Raw genomic sequence first — 16,911 nt, 5'->3', positions numbered from 1 at the left:
CAGGTTTTGGCAATTTTGTTCATGAAAAACAAAATTCCAAGCTTCATAGCATCCTAGAAAAATGAGGCATAAAAAAAACCTTGTTAATGTAAAGCAGACATTTGGGAAAGTGTGTGTGTACACAGTACAGGCAGTCCCCTACTTAAGGACACCTGACTTGCAGATGACCCCTAGTTACAGACGGAGCCCTCTGCCCCCTCTGACCTCTGGTGACCTCTCTAGATGTTACTATAGTCCCAGATTGCAATGATCAGCTGTAAGGTGTCTGTAATGAAGCTTTATTGATAATCCTTGGTCCATTACAGCAAAAAATTTTGAAACTTCAATTGTCACTGGGGAAAAAAATTTTTTTTTTTTTGTCTGGATCTAAAATGATAAAACATACAGTTTCGACTTGCATACAAATTCAACTTCAGAACAAACCTATGGAACCGATCTTGTATGTAACCCGGGGACCGCCTGGTAGTCGTCTTTTGCTGAGGTTGTGTTACTACATTTGGGTTTGTATGAGAGGGAGGTAAAGCATAAAGGACGGATGTTACTACTCTATGCAAAGACCTGACTGTCCATATGTATGCAGAGGAACCATATATATAAGAATCTTATGTAAATCGCTTTGTGTCTTGGGGCCTTGTCTCCAAGCAACTCCTGATGTCTCCTCCGCTACAGTGCAGGGACTTCATCAGGACCCGGCTGACAGGCTGCTCGGCTCCGCTTTCATGCAAATTGCTGTTTTGCTAATTACTGTGAAATGTGATGTGTATGTAACGTATGTGTGTTTGTGTGTGTGTGGAGAGGTGTATGAGATGGATATTGATATTCTAAGGATGGCGATTCCCCTTCCGTCTCCCTCTTATGTAACGTCCATGTAAATAAAGCTGGAGTTGTGAATGCTCAGCTGTTCCCCTGCTCTGGATCTGGAGCGACCGATAACAAAAAAAAAAAGTTAGGATTTCAGTTTCACGGCAGTGGATTTAATATTTTATCCGTTAGTGTGTTTTTGTGGTATCACTAGAGTAGATCACCTCGTTCCTGACGTTGGGTTTAGTCTTGGGGTTTTTAAGCAAATTCACTTTGCAGAACTTTTACATATTTTGTTGTTTGTGTAAATGTTTGTCAGTGTATTTTTGCACCTGTCAGTAGGAGGTGCGACTAGTTTGTTTCTTTAGTATTCAACAAAGGTGGGGGTGGGGGTGTCCAAAGATGACAATCTGATCAGTGCCCGGGACACACAGGATTGATGTAGTGATGGGTCGGGCATCTTTACTGCTGCTCCGGCGTTTGGATATCTCCAGAAAGCATGGACAGCTATTTCTGACACTCCCATGGAGACTGAAGCGGCAGGACACAAGCTCGACCTGCCGCTCCTCCCATCAGCGAGAACCGGACCCTATTCTTTGGATCGCTGGGCATCCCTAGCAGTGAGACTTCTATGATCTGATTGTTCTCCCCTAACTTTTTTTTGGATTAGACATAACAAATAAAATTGGAACAACCCCTTCAATATTCTCCACAGGAAAGGGAGTATCGTGCTGAACAATGGGGATCTTAAGTGGGGTGCGTTGCCTCAAATGAATGGGGTGGCAGGTTCTGTAGTTCATTATAATTTAGGGGGCTCAGGCAGGAGATCTGGCACCCGTGACCACCCAAACCACCCACCAAATGTTATACTCACCCATGAAGTCCTCATACATCTGTTCCTGCTGTAATACACGTGTATTTTTGTGTTGGGGGGGGGGGGGTCCTGCCGGTGACAGTCACACAGCAGGGAGTTTTCTTACTTTCAGTGGAAAGGAGGTAAAAAATAATGTAATATATAATAACAATATTAATGTCATAACTATAATATCTTGGAACAACCCCTTTAACTGGTAATGTGTCTATTGCTCTACTTTGCAAACCTTTTGAGTCTCCAGGGTTACAGACTACAAACATACACTTTGTAGTCTGATGCCGCAGTCCTATTTTATTCCCCATTCTTAGCAATAGAACTTCGGAACAATATCAGAGTTCTTATAGTTGGCCATTGTCCTCACATCTGCTTCAGTCTATTGTTGTAGAATGGATTCTCTTGTCCTTGTCCTTGCTGTTCGGGTCAAACTGATGGTGCGCTCAGATGCAGTTTTCAATGTCAAAACCAGGAGTGGACTGAAAGAGAGAAGGAGCAGCACCTTTCCGTGATGTATTCTCACCAATTATGATCCACAATTATGATGGGTTTGAAACCTGCATCTGGAAAACTGATAATGTGAACGCACCCTCAAGGGGTTCTCCAGTCACAGGCCCTATCTACAGGAATACTTGCTAAACGTTAGGGGATCTCGGTGATGAGACCGCGATGGATCTCGTGAACAGTGGTCTGTTCTATCCCTTATCAGCTTAAAATGAATAGCGCATGCGCCAGCTGCTTTGGTCATCTCTATGGCGCAGATTAATATTGCTGAGTACGGTGCTCAGCTATCTCCATTAGTGCCATAGAGATGAAAAGGGCGGCCGGCGCATGCGTGCATGACTGGCTGCTGCTGTCATCTCGGATGCAACAGGGGTACAACAGACCCCGTTCTCAAGATCATAAACTTACTATGAATGAGGTAAACCCTTTAAGGTCCTTTTCAATGACCCGTTATATAGTTGGGCTGTGAAGTGTGAGGGTAAAATAACTTTATCAGCATCACAATCGCACTACAAATAATAATCTGCTTAAAAAAACCCGCACAAAATCATATTTGCAGATTTTCTGCATTACTACCTGCATGTGTACCCTAATGTACCCAGTGTATAGTATTTACTTAATACAAGCGGTTCCCCTACTTAAGAACACCCGACTTACAGACGATTTATGTTAATGAGCCAAAAGGGCTCTGAGGGGCATAATCAGAACTCCTCAGTGTTGCACAGTGTAACAGTCTGTGAAACTACAAGAGTACTCCTCCCCTCCCACTGTTTGAGATTGCATAAGGCTGGAAGTATAGAAGGTTTGCCGATGTATACCGCAGGGTTATACACAGAACGAGCCGTCTAATTGTATATTCCCAGCCTGTGGAAATCTTCAGATGGATGGAAGTTTAGCAATGCTATTACTTAAGTAAATGCAGTTTTATTATATTGGTCCTAAGGCCCCATAATGTCATAACGCCCATCATCCGGAGCTATAAAACCTCATAAAGTGTCACATAAACAAAAGGCTATGGCCTCAGGAGGGGAACGCTACAGCACAGTACAAGGACTAGTCTTCTACTGGGAGTCTTCTATATATGTAGTATGGTGCAGAGGATGAAACTTGTCTCCTTTTTGGAGGGTGTACATTTTGGCTGAGGTTTGCGATCTTTGTAGCAGGTTAGTTTGTGCGCTGGGTTAGGTCACAGCACGTGGATGAAGTTGGTTTATATCCTATTATGTTTATTTTTATAGATTTTTCTGGAAGCCAACCAATAGCCGGGGCGGCCATGTGATTTGGCCCTTGAGTGCTGTTAAAAAACAGATTGCTGCAGATTTTGTGTAATGTTCATCTGGTCAGCAACTTCTGGAGATGCCCCTTGGGGTCTGTTCAGACATGGTGGGTTTTCTGCTACATGAGACAACTGTTACAAGTCCGCAATATGTGCTCTGGTATCTGAGTGCAACCTCATTGATTTTCTGTGTTGCATTAGTGATCTGAGTGTCTCACACTACTGGTGGCTCAATCCTAAAAATTTAAGCATAATTCAGATTGATGGCGTTTTGTAGAAAGTCAATGTTCTTGGGGGTCTTTGTTTTCTGCAGACCTATGTGTCCCCAAGGCAACAGACTACAAACCCTTCTCCCTCTGCATTGTTTTATGCTGACGTATACAGTACTTAAAGGAATTGTCCACTTTCCGCAAATAATTGATGTGGTTTGTGTAAGGAAAAGTTGTACAATTTTCCAATATACTTTCTGTATCAATTCCTCAGTATTTTCTAGATCTCTGCTTGCTGTCCTGCTATAGAAGCTTGTATGTTTACTGTAGTGGATAGAAATCTGTCTATGGTCACACAGGTGCACAGCTCGTTATAACACAGGGAGTAATCAGAGCTGTGTGATATAACGAGTGGTGCACCTGTGTGACCATGGACAGATTTCTATCCACTGGAAGTAAACATAGAAGATTTCTATAGCAGGACAGCAAGCAGAGATCTAGAAAACACTGAGGAATTGATACAGAAAGTATTTTGTATAATTGAACAACTTTTCCTTAAACAATAACAATTATAGTTACACTGAATGTGGACAACCCCTTTAAGTTACTAAGAATTAAAGAGAACCTGCCATGCATATTAACCCACAAGGAATAAATGCAACATTAAAAACTATCATAATAAAGCATTGCCCTGACCCCTAGATGGTTTCATTCCTTGGCTGAAATGTAAAAAAGTTTGTAAACTTATTTGCAACTCTCCTGATGTGAGCCCAATGTCACTATGTGAGTCCACTGAAGCCCTACATATACATGAGGTACTTGAATTTCCCTGCCTTCTTGTTCCTGACCTGACAGGCGTCACTGCTAGGACATGCTGCTGTGTGAAACATTGAGAGAGGGCTCTGTTACACCATTGGCCACTTCATGTCATGTGACCAGTGTGATGTCATCTATTGCATTTGCATCTGATCACATGTAATCACAGCAGCCTCTATGGAGAAAGGGGGAGGAGTCTAAGTCCACAGAGGCTGCTGTAATTTCATGTGATCAGATACATACATGGGGCAGACATTGTAAACTGGGTAATGGACTTTAGATGACATCACCCTGGTCACATGACATTCGGAAGAGAGACATGGGGATGAGTAGATGGGCTGGCTGAGCTGAACACGTCCCCTCTGATGCCAGATAATGTAACATAAAGTTGATTTATGTGGATGTGAGGGAACCTATTTTTTTGCAAATAGAAGGGAGTCAGTCAGTTTATAGGGCCCTATGGGAACCTGTCACTAACTGTATTTGTGAAAATGCGGTGGCCGGTACCCTTTAAATGACTGTAGTAACAGTATAGTAACGCTGTAGTAGTAACACAGGACCAGACTACACAGTGTTCTGTTGCCATTGACCTTCATAGGTTTGAGCTGTATAAACAAAATTATAATGTTCTGTCATTTTACATTTCATTTTTAGATGCATATGCTTAAAGGGATTGTCCAAGTTTGCAGCCAATCATTATATACCCGTTGGCAGTGTGGTGTAGAGAAATGCCTTGTGATTTCAATTATGCCTCCACTTCTGTAACTTGATGCCCTTTCTGAGGAACTTTCATTGTAATCCATATGCTAATTAGAACGTTGGTGTATTCTGGGTCACTCCCCTCTCCATCATATAAGCGAGAGGTTTGTCTTGGGTGACGTTGGGAGGAGAGGGAAGTGATTTAGGCAGAATTAGAAGTGCTCTGGGTGCACCAACTGCCTCATTAGCATACGGTTTAAACTGGTAGTATCTTGAAGAAGGCCTAATGCACAGAGATAATAGAGGTGAGTCACGGTGCATTTCTCTCCAACCAGCTGCCAGCAGATTACATTACATGGTGGAGGTGAAAGACCTACAAGAAGTAAAGGTGATAGAAGTGAGCAGTGATGTCACATTCCTTCTACTACCCCTTTGAAAGCTATAGAAAAAGTTTTACACGTCATTGCACCAATTGAGGTCATAGAGGGCATCATCATGGCTTGTACTAGACAAGTTCTCTCAAGTATCAGCCGGGCAGTTTACAAGTTCAGATGAGAGCGTCGCCAGTCGTGTTGTGTCCTCTTCCAGCAACATCTTCAGAAAGCTGCAGGGCAATACATGGGCCCTTTATCACACTCATTATTGGGTGATCGCATTTTTATGCAACAACTAAAAATCCCCTACGTAAATATAGCCAGCGGTCATGGAGACCAAGTCATCCCTGGAGAAGAATGACAGAGGAACACTCGCATCCATAGACATGATAGATCTTGTTTAGTCCACATCTCAGTCCACCGCTATCCTTGGCAGGTGGAATTCCTATGTCTTTGCCTAGAGCTTCACTAGAGTGTCACATGCCCAGATCCTGCCGTGCTGGATATCTTGTGAGAAGTAGCATTTATAGTTTATATATTCCTGCCAATTCTGAGCTTCAGAGTGTTATGTGTATCTACTATATGTAGTCTGCTGTCAGTCAAGTAGGATTCTCAAAGATCTACTGCTCTATAACATGCTGAGTGTAGATGGGACACTCTGCAATCTGCTCTAGTGATGGGTGGTTCATGATTGAGCCGGCTCTCTGAAGGGAATAAGATGAGTTGGCTCTGCCCTGATGGCTTAATTAGCACCGCCCTATGCAGTGACCATGCCCCCTTTTTTAACCTAAAAATGTCTGGTTAAAATTGGAGATGGAAAAGTGGGGATGGTTGGCTGGCTGCTTGAAAACAATTCCCTATGTATAGAGCCTAAAGAGCCTGCTCTTCATGTGAAGTGGAGCCTAACGATCAAGTTCACTATTAAGACTTCCCACTACTGATCTGCTCAGCTCCTCTTGCCCTATAACAGTGATGGCGAACCTTTTAGAGACAGAGTGCCCAAACTACCACAAAGACCCACTTATTTATCGCAAAGTGCCAACACAGAAATTTAATGTGTGATTTATACTCCCTTCTCTGTCACAGTTCTCATTGATACCAGCACCTGAGGACACCAATAAAGCAGAAAATAGTCCCAGGTAGTGCTGTCACTTTAAAATAGCTCTGTGCACAGCAAGTCCTGGGCTGTATGGGACTGCAGGAAGATACCTGGAGTCATCTCTGGTGATGGTCTGAGTGCCCACAGAAAGGGCTCTGAGTGCCACCTCTGGCACCAGTGCCATAGGTTAGCCATCACTGCTCTATAACATGCTGCATGCGTTATATATAGTGTTTTTTAGAATAAGAAAGCAACCATGCGGTTCAGTGTTTCGTGGTGGTGCCTGGCAAGAGCTTTTTTGATCCAAAGATTTTTTTTGTTTGTATGTATAATATATCCACTATTTTATCTGGTATTCTGCTTTTCTGTGTGCATCTGATTCCCCCCCTGTATGGCAGAGTGGTTCATTCTCATCTTACCACTGTACAGGTGAATGAAGTGTATACTACAATGACTTAAAGAAAATAAAAAGTGTGCGTTTGCAGGTCCTGGGCAGCGGTCCTACCAGGAGCGCGTGTGAGCTGTCACCGGCTGTCAGCGTCTGGATGTGGGACACGCTGCTTGTGTCAGCAGATTATATGAGCGGCCACCATGTGCTGCACTGTGTAAGGTTATAGCCCCCCCCCTCATGACTGGTTAAAAGAAACTATTGTGTTCATTGCAGGGGTATATGAAAAACCTGAAAAATCTCTGGGCGGAGGGGGGTCGTGTCCTAGTGACCTGGAAGTGCATGTGACCACTGAGGCCGGGGGTTATGCACAGCTGATTACTGCTCAGTACGGCCGTCGCCCCCTTGCTTTTACCTATGCATGGGCTATCCTGAGGAGGGGCCCTCATTGATGGTATTTCCTAGCCAGTTCCCTTAATGTAAAGGTTTAGTATATATCAGAATATTCTAAAATCTCCTTCCATGCATGGAGTTTTCATGGAAAACCTTGTTAAGTTTTGCATATTTAGATTTGGGCTTCCGCTGGGCATCATAGAGGGTCTGTCCAATGTCTGGATGCTGGTGAAGTGCCTTAGATTGTCTAACCCCTCTCTGTATCCCGGGACCTGTCATTAGGTTTATGTGTTACTGATGTATATGATGTTTCCCTGTGGATTTTGTGTTCCTCTTTGGATCCTCTCCTTTAGAAGGTGATAAGGAAATTCAGCTTTTCTGGTGTAAAACGAGGACGACTGCGCGCTCGGTGCGTCTCCCTGCGCTCTGCATGTGACACCCGTGTAGTGTCCCTTTCCCGGCTCTTTTGTAGATGTGCAGCAGGAAGCTGGATTGTGTACAGGGATGGGGAGGAGGACGCCCCGTCTGCTCATTTACATCATAATGCACAGCCGGCCCTGGCCTCATTGTCATTTAATAGGCTGTCGCCACCGCCCTGATGGGGTAGGGGTCACTTCACACTGTGTAGAAGGGATATGTACAGTGGCTCCGGTTGGAGGTCTTTCTTCTATAAACTATATGGGGCTTTGTTTTAGCACTTGCATCCTTGCATATTTTGGGGTACGAACTGTAAGATCACTGTATTGGAAGACATATGGATGATTTGTATTGTGTGTGCCTCCCATTGAAATTAATTTAAGCTGGCAGTGGCATAAAATATGTTGCAGTGTTCTTATGGAGAATATATAGGTGGCATAGCTGCCTATAGCTGGAATAGGGGTGCTTTTAGATTTCGGCCCCTTAACCTCCTAGGCCCCACTGGTAGGGTATTTCTAAAATTTACACTTTCGTTTTAAAATCTCGCTCTTTTTAACGATGTGTTTTTTTTTTTTAAATAAAAATTCAAGTCAAGTAAGATTGAGCAGAGAAAGGTCATATTTTGGCAGAGATGAGTCAAGTTGTTGAAGGTGGATGTAGGAGGAGGAGGGGGGGGGTGTTTCCCGGGCGACTTATGACACGGTATAAGCTTACAATGGAATACGTATATGTGCCATACTTTGTAGGAACATGACTGGATATGCCCGATGTGTCCTACAACTTATTTGAACAAAACGTAATGTGAACCCAGCCCTAGTGGTACTGGTGGTGTCATGTTAAAGATGAAGATCTCTTCTTTTAGATCACATCAGTCTTGTGGTTCCGTGAGCTACGTACCTGGACATAGGTTTAAGTGAGAACTGGATCTTTATCTGCTGCTTATTTGCCTGACTTTGATGTGAAAACCGAATAATTAACTTCTAAGAAATCTTCCCCAAAAGTGGAAATTCTAGAAAGTACATTTTCCTAACAAAAATATTTTGTGTTAGGAAAAGTTATCCAATTTTACAATTTACTTTTTGTCTCCATTCCTCAGTTTTGTAGAAAGTCAACGTTCTTGGGGTCTTTGTTTTCTGCAGACCTATGCGTCTCCAAAGCAACCGACTACAAACCCTTCTCCCTCTGCATTGTTTTGGGCTGACCTATATAGTACTTGAAGGGGTTGTCCACTTTCAGCAAATAATTAATTTGGAAAAGTTATCCAGTTTTCCAATATACTTTCTGTATCAATTCCTCACGACTCTCTAGATCTCTTCTATGTTTACTTCCAGTGGATAGAAATCTGTCCGTGGTCGTGTGATGGACGAGGTGCATGAGCTTGTTAGTATCACAGAAACTAATCCGAGCCGTGCGATAACCGCTCGTGCACCTGTGTGACATCACATGACCATGGACCGATTTCTATAGAAGATTTCTATAGCAGGACAGCAATCAGAGATCTAGAAAACTCTGAGAAATTGATACAGGAAGTACCGTATATTGGAAAATTGCCTACGTTTTCCTTACGTAAACGATATGTATTATTTTTTGAAAGCGAACAACCCCTTTACGGTTGCATTCAGATTCACTTTTTAGTATTTTTTTTTAAAAATGTAGTATTTTTTTTTTCTAGTAGACTACATATTGCGTGCTAAGAAAGCTTGTACCTGCAGTGTCTTGGGAGGGCTCCCTCAGAGGGCGATACTGTTCTCTCCTAGTAACTCGCCATGATACAGTAAGCACTAAGGATTTCCACTGCTTAGTCTGGGCTCATACAGCGCATGGAATATGTTTTGTGTAATCTTGTGTGATAAGGCTGAGTTCACATGAGGCCTCATTTTTCGCCTTTGCTCCATGTCCAGCAGGAAACTTTGGATTAAAAAAAGCAGCAAACTAGATTTGTCCATCCCGTCTGTCGGGATACAACCGGAACGTTGGCAGAAGCCAATCACTGGTTGCTGCTAATGTTGACTCCTCCCGCTTCCAAGGGAAATGGGGGAGGAGCAGGACAACGTATCCCAATGTATGAGCATGCGGCAGGATACCAACTGTACAGTCACTTGAGTGTTAGTTACTTGCCTATGCATCTCCATGGTGACAGACAACAAACAAACCTGTGTAGTCTGACACTCTGTATAAACCAGAGTAACCGGCTTGCCATTGGTGTTTGCTGAAAGGACGTCTTGTTAATCGTTCGCAGCCTAGTGAACACACTTACAATCTTCCTGTCTCATTTTATAAGGGAAGGACCTTTTTGTTTAATTAAATCTAATTACTAAAACCCATTAGTGTTTTGGCACTTGAAATCAGGGTTTTTTTTTCTGTGCATCATGGTAGAAGTGACAGCCACCAAGACCACACATTGTGCGGAGAATTCTGGCTGTCAGCCGGACCTTGCGGTGAGGTGGTGGGTTATAACGTTGGATTATATAACCTGCAACCCCCCCCCCCCCTCCCCACACACCACCAGGACAGCTGGGCTCCTCCGAGACACAATATGGCCATTGCGTGCCGGCTGGTTACCGGCATTGTTCTTCCTCTGCTGATCCGACTGGCTATTTTTAGATCATCGCAGCCTGGTAACAGGATCCAGAATTATTAATATTTGACTTGTGCGTCTGATTTTATACAGAGCTGCTTAGTATTCATATGTGGCAGCACCGAAGGTGCCAGCCCTTATTGTGCCCGCTCGGCCCCGTGCCTCGTCATTGGGGTGCTATGCAATTGTATTGTGCCTGCTCGGCTCCGTGCCGCGTCATTGGGGTGCTATGCAATTGTATTGTGCCTGCTCGGCTCCGTGCCGCGTTATTGGGGTGCTATGCAATTGTATTGTGCCTGCTCGGCTCAGTGCCTCAGCATTAGGGTGCTATGTAATTGTATTGTGCCCGCTCGGCTCCGTGCCTCGTCATTGGGGTGCTATGCAATTGTATTGTGCCCGCTCGGCTCCGTGCCTCGTCATTGGGGTGCTATGCAATTGTATTGTGCCCGCTCGGCTCCGTGCCTCGTTATTGGGGTGCTATGCAATTGTATTGTGCCCGCTCGGCTCCGTGCCTCGTTATTGGGGTGCTATGCAATTGTATTGTGCCCGCTCGGCTCCGTGCCTCGTTATTGGGGTGCTATGCAATTGTATTGTGCCCGCTCGGCTCCGTGCCTCGTCATTGGGGTGCTATGTAATTGTATTGTGCCCGCTCGGCTCCGTGCCTCGTTATTGGGGTGCTATGCAATTGTATTGTGCCCGCTCGGCTCCGTGCCTCGTCATTGGGGTGCTATGTAATTGTATTGTGCCCGCTCGGCTCCGTGCCTCGTCATTGGGGTGCTATGCAATTGTATTGTGCCCGCTCGGCTCCGTGCCTCGTCATTGGGGTGCTATGTAATTGTATTGTGCCCGCTCGGCTCCGTGCCTCGTTATTGGGGTGCTATGCAATTGTATTGTGCCCGCTCGTCTTCGTGCCTCGTTATTGGGGTGCTATGCAATTGTATTGTGCCCGCTCGGCTCCGTGCCTCGTTATTGGGGTGCTATGCAATTGTATTGTGCCCGCTCGGCTCCGTGCCGCGTCATTGGGGTGCTATGCAATTGTATTGTGCCTGCTCGGCTCAGTGCCTCGTCATTGGGGTGCTGTGCAATTGTATTGTGCCTGCTCGGCTCAGTGCCTCGTCATTGGGGTGCTATGCAATTGTATTGTGCCTGCTCGGCTCCGTGCCTCGTTATTGGGGTGCTATGCAATTGTATTGTGCCCGCTCGGCTCCGTGCCTCGTTATTGGGGTGCTATGCAATTGTATTGTGCCCGCTCGGCTCCGTGCCTCGTTATTGGGGTGCTATGCAATTGTATTGTGCCCGCTCGGCTCCGTGCCTCGTTATTGGGGTGCTATGCAATTGTATTGCGCCCGCTTGGCTCCGTGCCTCGTCATTGGGGTGCTATGTAATTGTATTGCGCCCGCTCGGCTCCGTGCCTCGTTATTGGGGTGCTATGCAATTGTATTGTGCCCGCTCGGCTCCGTGCCTCGTCATTGGGGTGCTATGTAATTGTATTGTGCCCGCTCGGCTCCGTGCCTCGTCATTGGGGTGCTATGCAATTGTATTGTGCCCGCTCGGCTCCGTGCCTCGTCATTGGGGTGCTATGCAATTGTATTGTGCCCGCTCGGCTCCGTGCCTCGTCATTGGGGTGCTATGTAATTGTATTGTGCCTGCTCGGCTCAGTGCCTCGTTATTGGGGTGCTATGCAATTGTATTGTGCCCGCTCGGCTCCGTGCCTCGTTATTGGGGTGCTATGCAATTGTATTGTGCCCGCTCGGCTCCGTGCCTCGTTATTGGGGTGCTATGCAATTGTATTGTGCCCGCTCGGCTCCGTGCCGCGTCATTGGGGTGCTATGCAATTGTATTGTGCCTGCTCGGCTCAGTGCCTCGTCATTGGGGTGCTGTGCAATTGTATTGTGCCTGCTCGGCTCAGTGCCTCGTCATTGGGGTGCTATGCAATTGTATTGTGCCTGCTCGGCTCCGTGCCGCGTCATTGGGGTGCTATGCAATTGTATTGTGCCTGCTCGGCTCAGTGCCTCGTCATTGGGGTGCTATGCAATTGTATTGTGCCTGCTCGGCTCAGTGCCTCGTCATTGGGGTGCTATGCAATTGTATTGTGCCTGCTCGGCTCAGTGCCGCGTCATTGGGGTGCTATGCAATTGTATTGTGCCTGCTCGGCTCAGTGCCTCGTCATTGGGGTGCTATGCAATTGTATTGTGCCTGCTCGGCTCAGTGCCGCGTCATTGGGGTGCTATGCAATTGTATTGTGCCTGCTCGGCTCAGTGCCTCGTCATTGGGGTGCTATGCAATTGTATTGTGCCCGGGATGGATACCTGCTATATGTGTAGCGGTTATCGGAGAGGAGTCATTGGACACAGAATTGCTTAGTAAAGTGGTATTATTGACCCCATATGTTATAACAGATCCCACTGTACAACTATACATTACAAACTTTTTCTTCTACATGTGTCAGATGGAGGCTGCAAATATAGTGAGAATAAGGTCTTGTCCGTGCCCTAGGGTAACTCTCATGACCTCTATGAATACATTGGAAAGTAAGCCACGGCTTGGGTTCTGGAGCCTGGGTACATATAGGGTTATATGGGACACTCCGCTTTTTTCCCCTTTGACCATCTCCCATGTTCTATGTGACGCTGCTGTAATATTTCAGCATTAGATTGCAGCCAATATATCCAAAACCTGGCCGACCAGCAGCTGCGGAAGGCAAAAAGTGTCCGGACACGGATGGATTTTGACATTATCTAATGCAATTGGTGCCATTAAACCTTTACATGTCGCAGGCAGTGTATTCCTGTATAGGGGGTCCGAGGAAGACTCTGTGTCACTATGGAAACTTTTCAATTGCTCTACCTGAAACAATTTGTGTATATTGCCTAAGGTTTCTGTATTACAGAACATTTTTTATTTATTTATTTTTTCCAACTAAGCCTCATGAACACAACTGCTTTGGCTGAAAGCGGGCCGTATGTAACCCATGGACAACACCGTGCGTTGGCCCTATTTTGAACTCCCATAGCCTTCTATGCAGAGACCATACCGGGAAAATGTTCTAATTTTTTTACATTGTGTATGGGCAGCAAGTTCATGGTGCAGTGAGAAATACATTAGCCATATTCTATATTCTAGTCAGCGGGGGACGTATTTTTTGGACACAAAAAATCCTTGCGGTGGCCGTTCTTGCGTTTTACAAAAAAACTGGTTATTTTGTATGCAGCCTAAATTTACCATCAAGATGAAGCACGAGACATTTCTTCATAGGTCCAGGCACCATGGCATCCGTTTTTGCACTTTAAGCTTATACGTAGTTTTAAAAAATGTAATTATAAGTACCGTACTTGAGTATAAGCCGAGGTACCTAATTTTAACAGACAAAACTGGAATAACCCATGGGCTCGAGTATAAGCCTAGGGTAGGAAATGCATTGGTCATAGCCTCCAGCCACACACAGCCTGCCCCTGCATCTGTCATGTCCATAGACAAGAATGTGTTTAGATTTTTTTTTTCCCAACATAAAACATGTCCGTCAGCAGCATGCAGAAAACCTGATGTGAAACCAGCTTAAAATTGTGCTAATAAGCCAGAAAGGCTCTGGGTGGGGTTACCAGAGCCCCTCCGTGTCAGGCTGTTCCTCGGTGGAACTTCTTCCTCAACACTCCCACTACCTGCTGTAATCTCACACAGTGCAAAGGGTGGGGTGGGGGTTTATTCTGTACAGTGTAACGGCATATGAAAATGCAGCACAGAGGGGCTCTGTTAACGACCTCTACCGCCAATCTGTCTTATTAGCATAATTTATTTTGAAATGGAGGCCATGGATAGCCAATATAAGAAGATTATGACAGGGTGACTGATCTATGAGTAATGTCCCTGGTTTATCAGGATGGGTTTTGAAAGTAGATTTACTTTCATACAAAAAAGGCTAAAATGTCACAGCCGATTGATCCAGGACGTGGCTGCACGTGGTGGTTTCGCTGTAGGTTTTCAGTCCGTTATTTTGCATGGTTTACAGCACTTGTGGTCACACAGATGGTATGAGCCATTTCCCAAAACGCTGCTGCCGAATGTGGTGCAGAGAGTATGGCAAGGACGTGCCCACCTCTACATACATGCATGCATGCATGCATGCATGCATGCATGCATGCATGCATACCTACCTACCTACCTACATGATCTTTTAAGCATTGCCCATTTCTTAATTTTCTCCAAATTCTACTGTTGTGTAAAGAATCCTTAGGGACCTTTCTATTTGGTCCATTTTGTGGACGTACATGTACAGAGAGGTTGCATAGTGGTTCCACATTCTCCTTCCTGTTCCACGGGTAACATGGTGGTTGCCAGACCTGGGTGTAAATTTCCACCTCAACCTTTTCTGCTGTAAAAATAGCAAGTGTGAATCCAGCCCAATAGATGAGGGCAGGAAGAGTTGGGCCCATCACTTAAGTCTCCAATTATTTTGCTGTTGTGTCAAATGTAAATTATTTAAAAAAAAATATTTTTTTTTTCTTAAAGGTTTATTCACCATTTTTTATATTTGTCCCCTCCAGATTGCATTAAACGGTACCCCCTTCACAGATGGACCACTCAGTACTGATTTCACAGGCGTCTCGCAGGTAAGGAAGAGGTTGCATGGGAAATCTTGCCTTAATTTTGGAAATGTTTGTTTAGGAAATAGATGCTCAGGTTATTCTGTGGTTATTTTGCATTTATATTATCTGCGTATGTTTGCAGTTGCTTCCTCTTGGTGTGAGTTCTGATTTAGGGATAGTCTCCTTTATTCCTTGCTTCTATCTATCTGTGCAACGTTATGCATTATTCCTCCTCCATACTGGCTGTTTGTTGCTGGTAATGCTATTGTAACAGAGGGGTCATCTGCATATCTGTGTCAAACTAACATTGCTGACCGATCCGAAAATGTCTAAATCCAGAGTGACAATGTCTCCAGTTGTTACCCCGTTAAACTACCTGCACCTCAAGTACGATGTGAAATGCCAAGATCAAATCTTGTGGTTCTGGTAGCAACCGAAGTGGTGATACTGGTAGTTAAATTGCAGGAACTGGATTTTCACAGAACCACAAACCCAATGCATTCTAAAAGATTAGATTCTTATCTTGAAAGAACTGTTAAGTATAAAATATTTGACTAGAAGCGACTCTCCCACTGCAGCCTCTAAACTTGACTAATTTCAGTCAAAATCTAAATCTTTAAATCGGCTTATTGTCCCATGACTTTGGTAGAGTTTATATATGTATGATTTCACATAAAAAAGTTAATTCTAAAAAGGACTTGTCATCCCTTACCTGCGGGGCTGGTAGTTTAAAGGGGTTGTCAGTTAAAAAAAAAAATATATATATATATGTGGCCGGGAGCGGGCTGCCTAAAACAATAAAGCTGTACTTACCTTCCGGTGCCCTCTGGTATCCAGCGCTGCTGTTGCTCTGGTCCGGGCGCCATGTAAACAAACATGGCCGCCGGAGCAGCGCTGCATTCAGCTTCCGGCCAGCTGTGGCCGGGTACACCTATCCGTCCCTATACACAGCATTGTGTATGGGGGCCGGAAGGTTGTCGGGTCCGGCCGGAAGCTGAATCCAGCGCTGCTCCAGCGGCCATGTTTGTTTACATGGCGCCCGGACCGGAGCGACAGCAGCGCTGGATACGGGAGGGCACCGGAAGGTAAGTACAGCTTTATTGTTTTAGGCAGCCCGCTCCCGGCCACATATATTTTTTTTAATGGAGTAAAAATCTGGTGATGGGCATGGTGATGTGCGGTACAGATCTTTCTCTCTCCAAGCATTCCATGGATTATACCTTTAGGAAAACCTACAGAATTCTGCGGATTGTCCCGCTGCCTGGAGCATTGAGTCCTGAGTGTTGTAGTCCAGACTGGGCCCCATGTATAGTATTGTATGTGGCTTTTACCAGTTGTATGAGGGTTTTCTCTTGATCAGACGGTCCCCTACTTAAGAACACTCGACTTACAGACGACCCCTAGTTACAAACGGACCTCTGGTTGTTGGTATCTTACTGTACTTTAGCCCCGGGCTACAATAATCAGCTGTAACAGTTATCACAGGCGTCTGCATTTAAGCTTTAGTGTTACTCCTGGTTCTTATGACAATCCAACATTTTTAAAATCCAATTGTCACAGAGACCAAAAAATATTTCACTTTGGTTACAATTATAAAGTATACAGTTCTGACTTGCATACAAATTTAACTTAAGAACAAACCTAGAGAACCGATCTTGTGTGTAACCCGGGGACTGCCTGTATTGTGTGGTGTTGTGACCTTTTCCATGTGTATAATTATTGGGAGTGCCTCCTGGTCCTCTAGGCACACCTCTGTACAATCACAGTCTATTCATAGGAAGCTTATTACAGCCATGATTTTATTACCAGTGATGTGGAGATCAGTCTCTAGTTGTAGACCATGCACTGCCCCCTCGGCCCATGACACAATAAATGGGCTTCTCCTGCAGCCATGTCTCTTATTACA

At 44.9% G+C, this 16,911-nt stretch overlaps 1 protein-coding gene across 3 annotated transcripts in view; it reads left to right on the top strand.

Annotated features, from left to right (window-relative positions):
• FAM193A (family with sequence similarity 193 member A) overlaps positions 1 to 16,911 on the top strand; it is a 54,853-nt gene that overhangs the window by 8,205 nt on the left and 29,737 nt on the right. For all 3 annotated transcript variants that reach the window (XM_072126193.1, XM_072126192.1, XM_072126191.1), the window contains exon 2: positions 14,964 to 15,029. In XM_072126193.1, coding sequence (XP_071982294.1) covers positions 14,964 to 15,029 — 66 coding nt within the window. The remainder of the gene's footprint in view (positions 1 to 14,963; positions 15,030 to 16,911) is intronic.

This window comes from Engystomops pustulosus, chromosome 1 (assembly GCF_040894005.1).
Source record: "Engystomops pustulosus chromosome 1, aEngPut4.maternal, whole genome shotgun sequence".
NCBI classification, from domain to species: domain Eukaryota; kingdom Metazoa; phylum Chordata; class Amphibia; order Anura; family Leptodactylidae; genus Engystomops; species Engystomops pustulosus.
The sequence above is the reverse complement of the archived record's forward strand: the minus strand, read 5'-3'. Positions and strand labels throughout refer to the sequence as shown.